Consider the following 16,437-nt stretch of genomic DNA (forward strand, 5'->3'; position numbering starts at 1 on the left):
ATTAAAATATTTTTGAGATAAAAATACCATAATAATATACATAATAAAGATTCAAAAACAGCACACTTATTATAATCTAAATAGCTCAAATAATATATTATATATTTTACATTTTAAAAATATATTATCATATTAGACATCTTAACAAAGAAAATAATCATACCAAATATTTTGATAGAGTATATATTATATTGGACATTTTAAAACTATAGATACCATATTTAATTAAAATAAAATATAAAATCTATCATAATCCCATAATTAATCACTTAAAATAGGCCCTTTAAATTCGGATGATGAATCAGATTTATGTTGATCAAACTAAGGGTGCTTAATAAGTTGAGCAGCTCGTGAGCTGTTCGAATTTGACTCGATCAAAATTCGATAGAAGTTTGATTTGGGCTGACTCAATTCGAACTCGAACTCGGTTTGAGACCTTAACAAGTTGAGTCGAGCAAAGTCCAACTCGACTCGATAAGTTCGCGAGCATCTCATTATTTTTTTTATAATTTTTTACTAGTCATCTTAAAAAATATTTCATTAATTTGCTAATAGATGATAAATGAATAATCTATTAATTTTCTAATAAAAATATTAAAATATTAATTAATAATTATTATTTTACTACACACAAAAACTAAACCCTAAGTATTGTTTTAATATATTTGTGAATTTTTATTTTGGAGTTTAGATTTTGAATTTGTTTTATACACTCTTTTGATAACTTTTTTTTGTTAAATTTATCAATTTACGTTTATATTAAGCTTTATATAGTATTAATAGATTTTACATATAATTAAAAAAAATAAGATAAAAATTTTGGTAAGCTTTACGAGTAACGAGATAAGCAACGAGGTGAGTAACGAGCTTAACGAGCACAAATCGAACAACAAGTTTTTTTAATGAGCACAAGTTGAACAACAAAATCTTTTAACGAGCACGAGTCGAGCATTACCTTACTCGCTATCGACTCGTTCGATAAGTACCCCTAGACCAAACCCCTCCACGATATAAACGAAATGTGAGCCCTTGGAGCAAGGATCATATTTACTAAAACAACTGTTTTTAACTAAACTCAAGGATGAAACACTAGATTTCTTAAGCAATGTTAGAGATTCGAATCCCAATACTTGCAAATGGAGTAAATTGGGTTGAGAGCATCTCCCTCGCTTTTGCAATATTCTATCTAGATAAATAGGTTAATAGATCAAATACTAGTGATTAATTCAAAAAAAAAACGGATTTACATTTGTTTGTGTCACTGAAATCAATTTTATCAATGACAATCAAATACTCTCTTGTGGTTCCCCTGAAATGAAACATGGGTTTGCATTTGTTAACAAAACTGATTTTTTTTTAAGTAAATTCAATCATAATCAATTCCAAACTCAGATGTTGCTGCTTGAATATCAAGCAGCCCCTTACCATCCCAAGATAATCTAAAGGTATTAAAAGCCTTTGGCGATTCGGCTTCATAAGAGTCGAGACAACGAACTGTGGAAGTACGGATCGAGCATCAATGAGGAAGAAAGAGATTAATGATAGGAATCGTTGCTGCTGCTATGCATCTCTGATTCCAGATAAAAGGGAACAACAATGGTCATCGTTTTTGGAAGAAAACAAGTTGCAAAATAGTTCCGTCTATTCCAGAACATAAGTATGCAGTTCACGATTGGGGTTCCAAAGAAATAGAAATCTCACTTGCCCCCCAAGATTGGGAACTGCCCATGGTCTTCGAGGGATGGTGTTCCCACATTTCTTATTTCACCGTCACAACCGAACCCTCTTGAACCACGTCCACGGCCACGCCCTCTTCCACTTGGATTATAGTACCTCTCCCCTTCAGCCGGCTTCAGAAATTCATTAATGCTGACAGACTACAACCACCATACGGATATGGACCATCAGTACATGCCAGAAGGACATTATGCAAACTACGGATAAATTTGCAAAACAGTAAAAAGAGAAAGGAAAACATGTGCAAATGCTTTATAATCATGGAAGAGAAAGACTACCAGGAAATCTTAAATCAAGGAAGTTTGATTTAGAATATTTGCACAATTAAGATGTAGAAATGTATCGCGGACCAAATAATTCCAGCAGTCTCTCGGAGAAACTGGAAAAAGAAAGCAAGTTATAACATAGGTCAACAGAAAGAAGTAAACATACCTTTTTTGCTCTCTCTTCCTTCTCATAAGCCTCTTTTCTCTTATCTTTATCAGATCCCTGTAGAAGGCAATTATAAGGAATTAAGAAATGTTTTCCAAAAATATGGTATGGTCATTAATGATGGATTTCTCAAAAGGTCATACCAATTTGATGAAGACCTCATCATTACTCTTCTTATTTGAAAGCTGCTGCATAGAGTCGAACTCCTTGTCATCTACTTTCCTTTCCTCGGTCTTTAGAGCCAGCAGAGCCTTCCTCTTCTCTTCCAGCACCTTCTCATACTCCTCAAGAGTCATTTCCTATAAAAACATAAAATAAAGAATGGCTCAAAGAATAGCCAAATTAGTAGCTTTCATATATAATTAACAAAGGTTGCAGACGTCAAATAACCATTTACCTTGTCCTCAGGCTCGGGCTCTTTTTCTCCAGGTTCGTTTGTAGCATCACCCGCCTCGTCCTCTTTTGCTTGCTTTTCATCACCTAAATTCCTCTCTCCTTCGTTGGCAACTTCTTCAGTCACCCTGAACAACAAAAATACAATGCAGTCATTTCATTTTATGATTACAATGAGGAATGAAGAATGAAACTAATAAGTGATATGTAACCGCTAAAAATAACTTACTGAGTAAATTCATCAGTCTGAGTTCCCCAATTTCCACGACCAGAGCCTTCCCGTTTGAGTTCATTTCTGCAGACATGAACAAAAAGAAAAACCCATCAGTTTATGGACTCGGCTAAAAAACTGATATGCAGAATATATCAACGCCAGTGTCAACCAAAAGTTGTTTTACCCGCATCCAGTCCCACTATGGCGTTCATACAACCTGTGAGGTCGCTCCCCATCTGCAGCCTCGCCCTTATTGAAACCACCACGGCGACCACCACGATAAGGTCTAGGACCCCCATAGCCACGCCTTTCAGAGGGTTTTCCAGTCTCTCCATCTTCAGGTACAACACTGTTGCTGAACGAATTCTCATCATTAGAAATATCGCGTTTATATCCACCACCACGCCCATGGCCATATCCATGTCCACCACGGCCTCCACCACGAGTACCTTCATTCTTTGCCTCCCTCACTTAAAATGAAGAAGAAAACGCACAGACATCAACGATAAGCCCAAGAAATCTAATAGCATCGATTTGAACACAGCTCAAGAAACAGAACAGGAAATCTTCAAAAACTGAACTTTCAGCCATGCATGGTTTATACTATAGAGGAGAACTATAATTGACTATTAGAATATTAGTTATAACTTATAATTCCATGTTGAGTAACTGGAATAACCATGAGATGAGATTGAATCTATCATTATCAGCATTCCTTGAAAGCATAAACACTTTGTAAACAAAACACAGGACTGATGGAATGTCAATTTACACTTTCAAATAATATAAAAGCAAAGGTTCCCCGCTGCCTTCGGATTTCATTTGTATGGTTAAGGCATGCACTTTAGGTGTTGTGCCTTAGCATCAAACTACAAAAATCCCTCAGGACCTCTTGCACATTAGGTGATGCATCTGCTAGCACTTTTTCAAAAGATGATAGGCATCTGAGTGAACTTCTTTTTAATTTCCTTTTTTGTTTGTTTCATTAATTGCACCTTTATTAAGAAGAAAGGGATACTATCAACACTGTACTCCCAAATGCTTGACTATTCAACAACAGACATGAGATCATAGCCAACAAAAAATAATAATAGTCCACATTCTGTATGATAATAAGGCGGATCAATCTTCGGAGTTTACTATCATTATCATACATCAGAGGCTTATATTATACATATATGTATGTAGATGTAGATGTACAAATAAAAAACATATACATGCATAATGCGCCTTATCGGGAAAGTACTTTTAGCTTTTAAGGGAATATAAGGATTCCAGCAGGTTGAGTACACCTTGACAGCAATAGCAAACCAATATGCTTTTCAGAATCTTTTGCTCTGCTAATTCTTAAGAAATAATTGAATAAAGATAAGAAACTTTCCATGGTTATATACCTAGAAAATGACTCACAACTGGTATTCTAACAACCGGAGTCCAACATTGACTTACCAAAAACGAAACCTAAGCATAATAAACTTAAACACACTAAAAAACCCGTCAGAGGTAACTTCAACCTAACACAATCCATAAAAATCGAGACCCGATACAGAGCTGAAAAAAAGGGAGCAACTTTCATAGAGAAAACTTACCAGCCTGTGCAGGAGGGAGAGGCTTGGAGGGAAGCTTAGCCTGAGCAGGAGGCTGCGGCTTAGCTTGAGACTTTGCCAGGCCTTTCTTTGGGGCAGCAGCTGTGGAGGTGACGGTGGCGGCTGCGACAGCCTTTTGCTGAGCAGCGATCAGCAACGAGAGTTCCCCAGTATCATCATCTCCCAACAAATCAAAAGGGTTCAAGCTACTCATTTCTTTTCGAATGAAAAATCGACACTAACCACCCCCCAAACCCCTTTTTCTCCAAATTATCTTTCTTTTCTAGTAACCACAAAACCTTATTCCAACAGGACTTCTACTAGAATTTTAAATTATGAAACCAAACAAAATGAAGTTAAAAAAGGATATAGAAAGAGTGTACAAAACCCTAGGCGCAAAACAGATAATAATACAGCCGACAGGGTCTATTCTTTCACTGTAAATTCTTTTCGATAAAATATTTTTTTAAACAACTTTTCTTATTTTAAAGTTTTTCAATCATAAATAGAAATGAAACTACAAAAAAAAAGGACAAACACTATAAATGAAAAGATCACCCACGATTATGCCATGAGCCCCACGGTAGTAGCTACTAGTGATTGTCCTAAACCGTTCTTGTCCAGCAGTGTCCCACTATACATTCAACCAAACAGTAAACTAACTGGAAAAATAAAGAGAGGCCTTTAACGTTCTTGTCCAGCAGTGTCCTAAACCGTTCTTGTCCAGCAGAGTCCCACTATACTTTTAACACCGACTATTACCTATACACACAAAATTTAGGCCTTTTAACGAATAAATAGATTAAGGCTTAATCTGAACAGCATGGCATACAAATAAAGAGAGAACATACTATTCAGGATTCATAGTGAGTTGAAAATGAAAAGATCACCCACGATTATGCCATGAGCCCCACGGTAGTAGCTACTAGTGATTGTCCTAAACCGTTCTTGTCCAGCAGTGTCCCACTATACATTCAACCAAACAGTAAACTAACTGGAAAAATAAAGAGAGGCCTTTAACGTTCTTGTCCAGCAGTGTCCTAAACCGTTCTTGTCCAGCAGAGTCCCACTATACTTTTAACACCGACTATTACCTATACACACAAAATTTAGGCCTTTTAACGAATAAATAGATTAAGGCTTAATCTGAACAGCATGGCATACAAATAAAGAGAGAACATACTATTCAGGATTCATAGTGAGTTGAAAATGAAAAGATCACCCACGATTATGCCATGAGCCCCACGGTAGTAGCTACTAGTGATTGTCCTAAACCGTTCTTGTCCAGCAGTGTCCCACTATACATTCAACCAAACAGTAAACTAACTGGAAAAATAAAGAGAGGCCTTTAACGTTCTTGTCCAGCAGTGTCCTAAACCGTTCTTGTCCAGCAGAGTCCCACTATACTATTAACACCGACTATTACTATACACACAAAATTTAGGCCTTTTAACGAATAAATAGATTAAGGCTTAATCTGAACAGCATGGCATACAAATAAAGAGAGAACATACTATTCAGGATTCATAGTGAGTTGAAAATGAAAAGATCACCCACGATTATGCCATGAGCCCCACGGTAGTAGCTACTAGTGATTGTCCTAAACCGTTCTTGTCCAGCAGTGTCCCACTATACATTCAACCAAACAGTAAACTAACTGGAAAAATAAAGAGAGGCTTTTAACGTTCTTGTCCAGCAGTGTCCTAAACCGTTCTTGTCCAGCAGAGTCCCACTATACTTTTAACACCGACTATTACCTATACACACAAAATTTAGGCCTTTTAACGAATAAATAGATTAAGGCTTAATCTGAACAGCATGGCATACAAATAAAGAGAGAACATACTATTCAGGATTCATAGTGAGTTGAAGAGAGAATGGGGTCGCCGGAATCCGAATGAAAATTCGGCGTTGGACCACTGAGATATAGCACCGATTGACCCAAAAAGTCAGCGGTGAGAAGATAGAAACAAGGGAGGCAAATAAAGAGGGAAAAATCCAAAAATCACAGATTGAGACGACACGCAAGGGAGAGAGAGAGAGGCTGATAATAGTGAAAACTGAATCGGAGAGAGACGATACATAAAAGTTCACAGGTCATCAGTCATTTCGTTTTGGGGACTAAAATGGGCCTTTAAAATTTGGATAATGGATGATCAAATACAATACGCTCTTCAAATATGGGCTTGAATCAGTTAACAAGAGGCAATTTTGGCCCAATAATGTAGACGGGTTAATTATTTAACCTAATATGACACCATATTCTTTTTATTTTGAGAACTGCTGCATTTGCTATAATGACTTAGAATATGACACCTGATGAATTTTAATAAAAAAATATTTTTTATTAAAACTTGTCACTATGTTGCATCAAAATCTAATAAAAAATATATTTTATTAGAACTCGTCACTTCGGCGTGATTAGTTTAAATAAAAGAATATCATTTAAGCAAACTTGTCATGTGGACGTGATGAGTTTACCCTGTCCTGTAGCATTTTCCGTAAGTCCCAAATTAATTTTTGAAATGGTCTAATAGCTAATTTTTTCACTCGCCTTAACGAGTTTACCCTACACTATAACATTGGCCATATGTCCCAAATTAATTTTTAAAATGGTCTAATGGCTAATTTTTTTCACCCATCTGACCTATTGAGCCAATTTTCCCGTTAACAGTAAGTATTGTTCAAGTCAATTCAGTTCCAAGCTCCGATTTTGTTCACATTCAAACTTTTACACCAGATTTTTCTTCTTCCTTCACATAATTAGACGCAATTAAAAGCCTTCCACATTTTGGCTTCATCTCATGGCAGGTAAGGGTGAACACACCATCCTTCTCTGGGAGAAAATTATCTTCTAGTTTTTTTGAGGGAAACTAAGAATCAAAAACAAAACTACGATTGAAAATAAAGCCTAAATTTGACCCAAAAAATTAAAAACATAATTGCCATTAAATTTCAATGCCCGTGTCCTTCATTAGCACTAGCTGTTTATCACGTGATTTCTATTACAGACATATACTGATTATGTGAAATTTTTCGCCGTGAAAAAACTCTATACAAATAAGGTTTTATCTATTATGCTTCTTAGGATACTCCATCTCTTTTAACAGTGCTTTTAAAGCAGAATGCTCATGTTGCATCCTCTCTAACTGAGCTTCGACCATTGTCATCTCTTCTTTAAGGTGATGCATCCGCTTCTCCAACCAAGCCAATGCCTCAGCTCTGCTTTCTCTACCACCGCCGCCACCCATCATGCTACCCGTGTACTCTACTGGGTAACTCACATGTAAGTGTTGTGGTCGGTTTAATAGCAGAACAATGCTTACCTGCAGTTAGAAACCAAAAAGAGGAAAGCGAGTCATAAGGGATCCAACAATACGATGAGAGAATGATAAAATCTGTGTACGACTGACATGTTATAATGGACAAGCTATGGAGTGCAACTACAGAAATCACTTAACCGATGAATTAAAACTAAGATAATAAGTTAAATGGGAACCACGAACCTGCATCAAGAAGATCACAGCAAAGGCAACGGCTAAGACTAGTGAAATATAGCCTTGGCGTTTCAAGAATGAGTAGGATTTACTCACAAACTCTCTTAACAACGACGCGATGGATGAAGCGCTAGTCAAACTTTCTTGCAAAAGATTCCCAATTTGTTGGTTTACATCCTGAGAATCAGACATCTGCAATGTCCCTACTGGACCACTTGTATTATGAGATCTTTCTGAAGGTTCCGTGGTAGACACTTGCCTTTCGACTTGGACTTCACCATTTTCAGTTGAGCTTCCAGAAGGATCTACCCCTGTTTTGAAACAAAGGAGCTATGGTCAGTAATTCTGATATCTGCATATCACTTGCCCAGATCATAAACTTCACTACTTGAAATTCTTCAAAAAAAAAAAATCCGATTTTCAGAGTTCAAACCTCCTTGTTTATTGGTGTTCTGCTTCAACAATTCATGTGCCTGAAACATCAATGATAAAAAAATCTTTGATCAATGTTCAAACAAACTTTAAAAATAAACAAAAAATACAGGAGAAATATAATACCATGTCTATCCATGTAGCATAAGCTTCTCGACACTCTTCCAAAGTAGACTGCACTATTTTCCCTGTACCATGTGCATGGCATCAGATGGAGGAAACGAACAAGAAATATAATCATTATTCATTAATATAAAATCAAAAGGTCCACTACTTAAGCTGTTCAAGAAAAAGAACGCAATAAATCACTTGGAGCACATCTTCTAAGAACAAAAAGCCTGCCAAATTCACAAGTTCAAAACATTCTAGAAGTGACACATGTTTTGCAACTACCGAAAATTCTTTCCCTATTTCCGGTCAAATAATTCCTTCCACCACAAACCATAAATAATCTAGTTCAATCTAAAGGGAAATATCATTTTGGCACTTCTGCAATAAAATTTCAGACAATTAAAATATGAGACATGTAAATGCAAGTCTTTATAACTGGAGTCAGAACAATAGAAACTTGGAAAATAAAATATGAGACAAGAAATGCATAACCATATAAACACCCCATAAACAAGAGATTCATCATCACTCAGCAGAGGCAAACCTTTCCAAACAGTTCTCTTACTAAAAGCCACATTAACATAAACCCATAAAACGCAGCCTTCTTGTGGGCCATCACAGTCTCTTTCAACATCCCAAAGCCCCTGTTGAATACAGGATGATTTCAAGCACATTTTTGACTGAGCTAAAAGTGTCACAAACAAAACAGAAACAGATTATGCACAAAACAAGGAATCTTTCACAACAACTAAAAGCATAACTGTTGTTGACTACCTTTTTCCACGGCTTAGAAGTGTTCACATTCAGCATCTTCACAAGTTTTATTGTTACATAAACACAAACATAGAAAGCGGAGCTCATATACCCTCTCTTCCACTCTCCATAATATATAATATACTCAAATATGAAGAATTCTAAAGCAGATTATTTTTTTAAAAAAATGCCCATTTAAATTAGCTCAAAATCTTACACGCCAAGTTCCGATATAATTAATACCATTATATAATTTACCACCTTGACCATACCGGGGCAAGAAAAGAGTTGGATCAAGAAAGATTACCAACCTAAACATCTTGAAATGCAATGCACAGATTTGTCTGCAATATATATTGCATAAAAGTAGACCAATAAGATGTAAACACATCATCATGCTTTTTGTTTTTGAGTTCTCAATTTGAAGGGCTAGAGTACAATTTTCCTGTCCGAAAACTCTAACCCCATAATCTTCTAAAGAAATAACAGGATAATTTATGCCTAAAAGTGACAAACTAGGGAATGGAGAGCAGTAGAACACTTCACACATTAAAGCATGTTTAAGGGAGATTCGGTCTAGCTTGTACCTCTACACGGAAATAATCTCCATATGGTACATCACTGATCTCTTGTGATGTCTCCAAAACCAAATGACTGTCCAAAGTAAAAGTGATATTGTTATACAAGGATAAAAAGAATATAAAACATCTAAAGGGAAAAAAAGTCAAGGCGGCCAATCAACAGATGAAAAGTTGATGCCTATTCCCGGTTTGAGCATTGTGTTTAAATGCATGGAAGAATAAACTACTTAGTGAAATGAAAGGGTAGAAAAATACTAGGACAAAATTTTGGTTTTAGCATAACAACCAGAAACAACAATATTTTAATCATTCGGTGTATCAACAACTGCAACTTCAATAATATTGGGCATTAACTAAAACTATAGACAGACTAATGGCTCTAGTTTTGGAATATACTCGCACCTTCAGAGAAATAATATTTCATATACTATTTTATAAGTTGTTTTGGACTATCAAACATTTCAAGAGAAAAAAAATCCATTCCAATGATGCATCCTTTCAGAGAAATAAGAATAACAAATAAACAGCATCTTCAACAATATAAATAGCATATAAGGCACCACAAAATATAATCAACCTGTTTCTGTAAATTCGAAATTTCTGGGCCTCCTGGCAGCTACCAAATTTTGCACCTTGAACAAAACAAAAGCCGTTAACACTGAAAGAAGGCAAACATTAAGCTGACTTGAAACTTAAACCAGTACACAATCAGTCAAAAGAAAAAAATCTTTGTGACAATTACAACAATTAGAAGAAATGATGCTAATCTCAGCATGAATAATAATTCCAGGACAAAAGGATGGCATAAAAGAAGACTAATACCAAAATATAATTTTATTGGATGTTGAAATGACACATCACGGACATGTCCAAATTCATCATGAGGGCGCCATGAAGAGCACTTAAATTCTGTAAAAGTAACCATTTATTAAGCATAAAGGCTTATTTGCAATAAGTGATCACTTGTATGATATGATATAATAAAAAATTAACAGTGATTCCACGAACATAAATAAAATGCATATTTGGAAACTATATAATTCTTGAAAATTCAGAGCAGAATACCTTTATCTCCACACCTTCTATGAAAAGATTCAATGAAATTAACAGCATTATCTGAAACAAACAAATTGAAGAACTCCTCTACCTTAATCTGCAGCCCAAGAAACATTACTTCAGACTAAAAAAGAACATACCAATGTTACAAATATTTTGCAATATGGTAGAACTTTAGGAAACTGAGTTCACAATTTATTACCGGGAACTTGGTTTCAGCAACTTTGGTAAAACATTCAGCAACTGCATAACAAAAAAGGCATAGATTGCAATGACATTTACAAAAACGAAAGTGTAGTATCATATATAAAAATGAGACTAACTAGATGCAATATATCATCCTTCAGCACATTGGAAGAAAGCGGTGAATTTATGGCCTCATGTCTGTATCTGAATAAGAATGTAAGTTTATTTCCTCCAACACTTGAAAATTTCTATGACCAAAGCCCACAAATGCTTTTAAATAAGCCTTCATGGTACAAAACTAAACACATCTACCTCTATTGCCACATATACCCTCATTTGACAACAGAAAGATGATGATTCTGCCCATTTCTACAAGAAATGATGAGCTTCCATAATCTGTCCATTAGGTTTACTTCTATACCTTCAGAACCAGTTAAGTTGTGACTTCCCTAGTTCCCTTAGCCTTCTAATAGGTTGATTTGAAACCATCTTTCAGATTTAAGGTTATATTCAGTATTTTGCAATTATATCGGGCTTATTTAGGTCATAAAAAATTAAGTTGTAATCAATGTTGTAAGAACCAGACTAGAACCGATCAGACCACTGGTTTCTTATTCAATAATTAAATAAAATATAAGATAGATATAACTGAGAGCGAGAGAGAATCCAAAAAGAAAATCTTCCTCTGGTGAGGAATGGACAGTCTTCGTGGATAATCTGAGTAAGAGAGTCACAAGGAGAGCGTTAAGGGAACTATTCCATTACCAGGGTCCAATCATTGGGGTCTTTATCCCGAGCGTATTGAACAAACCAAAGTACAAAGCTTCTACTTTCGCCTTAGTGCAATTTGCAAATGAGTCGGCTCTGAAAACTGCTATTGCGAATGTCAGTGGATCGTGGATCAATGAGAGGAGAGTCTCAGTGGGGATTGCTAAATATCAGAAGGCTCGAAAGGGAATGGTCGCTGTAGGTAAAGTACAGTTGGAAGCTAAACAGTCATCAGGAGATGGGAAGAGGATGATCAGAGAGGGAATCGAGTCTTCAAGGAGTTTAAGGGATGATAGATCCTATAAGGAACTAGTGGTCTCGAATAAGAGGTTGAAGGATGAACTTGGATCCCTGGAGAATAGAAGTAGTAATATGTATGCTGCAACAGGGATGAGGAATGTATGGGTGATGCGTATCCCTCCAGAAGAGTATCCCTCCAGAAGAGTCGAGTTGGATGAAATGTTCTTTAACAGGGATCATTAAAACTTCCTTTGAGATGGAACTGGTGCAAAAAGTATTACTTGGTGATGGAATCGAAGCGAAGGTGGCTAGGAGGGGTTATGTATGGAACCCTTGTATTATCACCTTCAAGTCGGCTAAAGCGCTATCAGAGACGTGGAACAATAAGAAAGATGAATTGTTATTCTGGTTTGATTGGCTGGCACCTCTTCTGAATGAAGATAGAGTTCCAATGGCGTACTGCATGATTGAACTATATGGAGTTCCACTGTTATGTTGGCACGAGGCGTTCCTTGAGAGCCTTGCTGGAAGGTGGGGATCGCTGGTTTGCATTCAGGAGTCAACCAAGAATAGAGAGGATATGTCGGCGGCGAGATTGTTAGTGAGAGTGGCAAGTCCATTCGACGTTTCGAGTATGATTTCATTAGGCTCATATGAGATATCATTCAAGGTAAGGATTAAATTGGGTTCAGTTTTTAAGAAGCCAAGCGATTCTTTGGAGAAGACATCGGAAGGGGATTTAGAGGATGGTTGGAATGAGAATTCATCGTCGGAGGACCAGGACGGTGACCGGATGATGTGTGAAATGAAAATGAACAGTCACTCGAGGATTATCTAAACAGGGGGACACATGGCTTGAAGAGGGAAGAACAGTTGGCATCGAGGAGGCTGTTTTGCAGCAATCATTTCTGCAGGGCATAGAGAATGAAATCATTTCTGCAGGGCATAGAGAATGAAGGTATTAATGGGGAGGAGACAGACTTCCACTTCCATGATATTAGGGGAACATTTAAAGGGGAGTACGCTGGGCTGGGATTAAGAGAAGTTGAGTTCCTGCTTTCAGGTGGTCAGGATCAGTTAGAAGACTCAATTGAACCCAGTTCGCCTATCACTAGAATCATTCCTTCAGGTCCAGTAGTTAAGATAGCTCAATATAATTTTAGAAACTAGACAACCACAACTAGAAAGGATGAGCTCAAAATGAGATAATATGTAGAACATGTGAAAGTTACAATTCAGAATTGCAGAAACTAACCCTTCGGTGCATCATAATCCTCTGGCTTCCATGAATTAGTATCTCCAGATGCTGAAACCCCAGCATTTATAACTGATTCAGGACTTACTTCTGCATTAGTTTCAGAAGTGGATGGAACCTTAGAGCCACTAAATGTGGGAATGTCCTCATTCCTGTATGGAAAAATGAGCATATATAAAAAAATTCACAGGTTTACATCCATAAAATAAAATCCTCCAAGGAATTCACAAGAAGGTTCCCAAACCATTCTGTTCATAAAGACTACCTGTCTGCAGATTCCCTGTCATTTACTAGGTTTTTAGAGCTATTAGTATTTTCAATTGCAACAAAGCCATTCTCTTGGGCGCTGGACTTGGACATGGATTCCTAAAAATAAAAAGAATTAGAAAATAACCAGTGGGAATAAATACACAATCCATTACTAACCTATGAAACTCAAAGTATTCACAACATTAAAGAAAAATGTCTTAAATTTTATTTAATGAAATGAAAATTTTCACTGAAATCCTTTCATACAGATAAAGAACAAGAGTACAAAATTAGCATACAATACAAACTGCCTCCAAAAGAAGAACAAGCAGTGAAAAATCAGTTGTTCACATTTAAGATGTGCATGTGTACTGTATCAAAAGGGGGTATTAAATGATTTGGTTAACATTTACTGCATAACCTATGAATTTTTTAGTGTAAGAAGCAGAAAAATCCTCTTCACCAGTAACCCTAAGCAGTAATTTTTTTTCAATAGACAAGCTGTGAAATATAAGATACCTGCTGTTCAGTAATTTCTTGGGCTCCATTACCATACTGCACCCATCCATCGTTAATGAGCTTGAAAGCATCATCACGAGATATGAATGATGCAAAAAAGTACTGCCAAATCAAAAAGTTGAGTTATATAGAAGAATTAATGCCTGCACACTTAACAATCACATACAAGAAAATGAATGGCAAGTACTAGTACCCTCCTTCCTCCAGCAAAAATTTCTATTGCATTAGGAAAGATTCCGGCAGTCTTTGCTCTGTTAACACTTGTAATTTCATTGAAGGCAATGACTTTCTGCAGAAGGAACTCATAAGATATTCCAAGATCATATCATTGTTACATTAGCGTTAAAAGAGTTTCCAGGGAAATAAGAAGCTAGAAAACAAACTAAGAATAAAAACCAACTTCTGAGGAATACCTTTGTTTCAAATCCAAATATATTGGAATAAAAGCAAACGTAACGAACAAACAGGTACATATGACCCTGCAGCAGAGTATAGAAATCATCTAAAGCATGCAACTTCAAGGAAGTAAAGGTCATTGTAAAGATGTAGATTACCTGAAGAAGAATACTCTCCTGGAACGCACAGTTGAAATCCTGAACAAGGAACTGCAGCAGAGGACAAAAGAAAATGTTTAAAAACTACTTTTTTGATAGAATTCTAAAAATGCAAGATGGTGAGAAATTTCAAATAAAAGCAATTCAATTAGAAAGTATTTCCAAACCTATCAGCAAAGTAAACTTAAAAAGATTGGATATAACAGCCGTGCTATATGAATGTTTAGGTATTAAGCATTACTTGCATGCAATGTGTTATTGTTTCTGTCACACTGATCATGAGAAAGAATGCATGCACTTACAGAACAAAGACTTCAAACAAGAAGAAGACTACCAGATCTGCTGACCCAGGCTAATCATGAATAGACTAAAGACAAGAATCATTTATTTTGGGACTTTAAAGAAGTTTAAAGATGGCAATAGATACCATTTAGACCTAAAGTAGAACAGAAAGTATGAACAAGCATTTAAAATAGAAAAAATGGCAGTATCTTTTCACACAATCTCAAGAATCATTTTTCGTAATTACAAGCCAAAGAATGTCAAAAACAAAATACAAAGGAGAATTGCTAACAGCTAGTGATTGTAACTTATTAGAGTCTCTCACCTCTTCGGGTGGAAGCCTAAACAGTTGGCGGTATTCTTCACTCCTCAATGCTGACTGTGACTGAAATTCAAAAGAATCAGATTTAGCCATAGGGCTAGAAGTCTTCAATCCTCTAAAACTAAATTCTCAACATTATCTGATCAGTCCAAGTTCAACAACATTGATCAACCATCGTCTTTTCTATCTCTTATTGGATTTTAGTTGCAAGACATATTTCTCAGTGGCTGGTTAACGAATTTGACCATGAGAACAAAAGCGCTTAAATAGATTTCTAAAAAGAAAAAAAGAAAGTTTAGTATTAGCAACCTTCAAAGAAAAAAGTTCTGTGAAAGTAAATAGCACTAAATAATGGTGTAGTTACTTTGGAAGTGGGCATAATAATCAAGAATTAGCACAATTGGATTCAAAACATAATCCTAATCTACTTACTCGCCTTCTTCTCAGGACAATTGTAAAGGGAAAGAAGAAATGAGTTAAGCTATTAGGGAGTGAAAGGAAAAGCAACCTGAATTTCAACATCTTTGTAGCTGGGGTTGGGCGAAGAATTGGAAGGATCATTGCGATCGGGAGTGTCGGTGGTAGACACATCGTTTGGCAAAGCTAAAGAATCAGAAACGTCGCCGGATGATGATTTAGAAAGCAGACTATCCATAGAAGACCTCGGAAGGTCGATCCTCTCTGCGGCAGCAGAGGTCTCCGCCATAGCAGAGGGAAGAGCCGATAGAGATGGCGGAGATCTGAGTTTTCAGTGTTTTTTGAGGGGTAGTTGGGAAACTACGTCGTTTGACGAACAGGGAATGATTCTGAAAGATGAAGCCGACACAAGCTTGCAGTCTATTTCACTGCCACGCTAAGTCTTTCAAGGAGAGACGTTGAGTACTTACACGCGGCGTATTATTTTGATGTGGATAGAAGAGACAACCGCACAGTTCTCCGGTGGACTCTACCACGTGCCGGAGTAAAACATCCCGTCGGTGAAGTTCCTTCTTTATTGGGAAAAAGTTTCCCGTCTATTTTGGGCTATTAAAACCTGAGTTTTTGTTTTGATACTATACCATGCTTTTTGGGCTTTAAACTACTACTATTTATATTTTTTTTTCCCAATAATCTAAAACCAAAAAACAAAATTAGCTCAATAGAGCATGTGAAAATTTATTTTGAGATTTACGGTATTTGTTATAGTAGATTAGAACTTATCACCTCGAATATTTTTTTTTATTTTTTTATTTTGATGTGTTAAAATTTAATACAAATATATATTTTATTG

At 36.3% G+C, this 16,437-nt stretch overlaps 2 protein-coding genes across 5 annotated transcripts; both read right to left on the reverse strand.

Annotated features, from left to right (window-relative positions):
- Positions 1 to 1,535: 1,535 nt before the first annotated feature.
- On the reverse strand, positions 1,536 to 5,798 carry LOC120199384 (RGG repeats nuclear RNA binding protein A-like). Of its 3 annotated transcripts, none has more exons than XM_039200481.1 (9): positions 5,589 to 5,798; positions 5,214 to 5,456; positions 4,366 to 5,124; positions 2,961 to 3,246; positions 2,792 to 2,857; positions 2,567 to 2,690; positions 2,313 to 2,468; positions 2,170 to 2,226; positions 1,536 to 1,877 (listed from the first exon to the last, which is right to left on the reverse strand). In XM_039200481.1, the coding sequence occupies exons 3-9, from the start codon at positions 4,574 to 4,576 to the stop codon at positions 1,698 to 1,700; spliced, it is 1,080 nt and encodes a 359-aa protein (XP_039056412.1). In that variant the 5' UTR covers positions 4,577 to 5,124; positions 5,214 to 5,456; positions 5,589 to 5,798; the 3' UTR covers positions 1,536 to 1,697. The 3 variants fall into 3 exon arrangements, with proteins under 3 accessions (XP_039056412.1, XP_039056411.1, XP_039056410.1); XM_039200480.1 differs by having other exon boundaries at positions 5,257 to 5,456; positions 5,546 to 5,798; XM_039200479.1 differs by having other exon boundaries at positions 5,546 to 5,798.
- A 1,630-nt stretch (positions 5,799 to 7,428) lies between these two features.
- On the reverse strand, positions 7,429 to 16,101 carry LOC120199564 (protein VASCULAR ASSOCIATED DEATH 1, chloroplastic-like). 2 transcript variants are annotated; one of them, XM_039200602.1, is made up of 18 exons: positions 15,676 to 16,099; positions 15,171 to 15,230; positions 14,564 to 14,614; positions 14,423 to 14,488; positions 14,203 to 14,298; positions 14,010 to 14,111; positions 13,507 to 13,607; positions 13,242 to 13,393; positions 10,995 to 11,035; positions 10,802 to 10,889; positions 10,559 to 10,645; positions 10,314 to 10,368; positions 9,743 to 9,809; positions 8,947 to 9,046; positions 8,418 to 8,479; positions 8,293 to 8,332; positions 7,869 to 8,170; positions 7,429 to 7,688 (listed from the first exon to the last, which is right to left on the reverse strand). In XM_039200602.1, exons 1-18 carry the CDS (start codon positions 15,871 to 15,873, stop codon positions 7,431 to 7,433), a joined length of 1,926 nt encoding a protein of 641 aa, XP_039056533.1. In that variant the 5' UTR covers positions 15,874 to 16,099; the 3' UTR covers positions 7,429 to 7,430. The 2 variants fall into 2 exon arrangements, with proteins under 2 accessions (XP_039056533.1, XP_039056534.1); XM_039200603.1 differs by lacking the exon at positions 15,171 to 15,230 and having other exon boundaries at positions 15,676 to 16,101.
- Positions 16,102 to 16,437: the final 336 nt, after the last annotated feature.

This window comes from Hibiscus syriacus, unplaced genomic scaffold (assembly GCF_006381635.1).
Source record: "Hibiscus syriacus cultivar Baekdansim isolate YM2019G1 unplaced genomic scaffold, ASM638163v2 tig00005459_pilon, whole genome shotgun sequence".
NCBI lineage: Eukaryota > Viridiplantae > Streptophyta > Magnoliopsida > Malvales > Malvaceae > Hibiscus > Hibiscus syriacus.

Coding starts and splice junctions, on each gene's coding strand:
- LOC120199384 (XM_039200481.1), bottom strand. CDS start 4,576: ATGAGTAGCTTGAACCCTTTTGATTTGTTGGGAGATGATGATACTGGG. Junction 2,858..2,960: donor CATAGTGGGACTGGATGCGG/GTAAAACAACTT, acceptor TCATGTCTGCAG/AAATGAACTCAAACGGGAAG. Junction 1,878..2,169: donor AGGAAGAGAGAGCAAAAAAG/GTATGTTTACTT, acceptor TGGTGGTTGTAG/TCTGTCAGCATTAATGAATT.
- LOC120199564 (XM_039200602.1), bottom strand. CDS start 15,873: ATGGCGGAGACCTCTGCTGCCGCAGAGAGGATCGACCTTCCGAGGTCT. Junction 10,890..10,994: donor TTGCTGAAACCAAGTTCCCG/GTAATAAATTGT, acceptor CTTGGGCTGCAG/ATTAAGGTAGAGGAGTTCTT. Junction 8,333..8,417: donor ATGCTACATGGATAGACATG/GTATTATATTTC, acceptor TTGATGTTTCAG/GCACATGAATTGTTGAAGCA.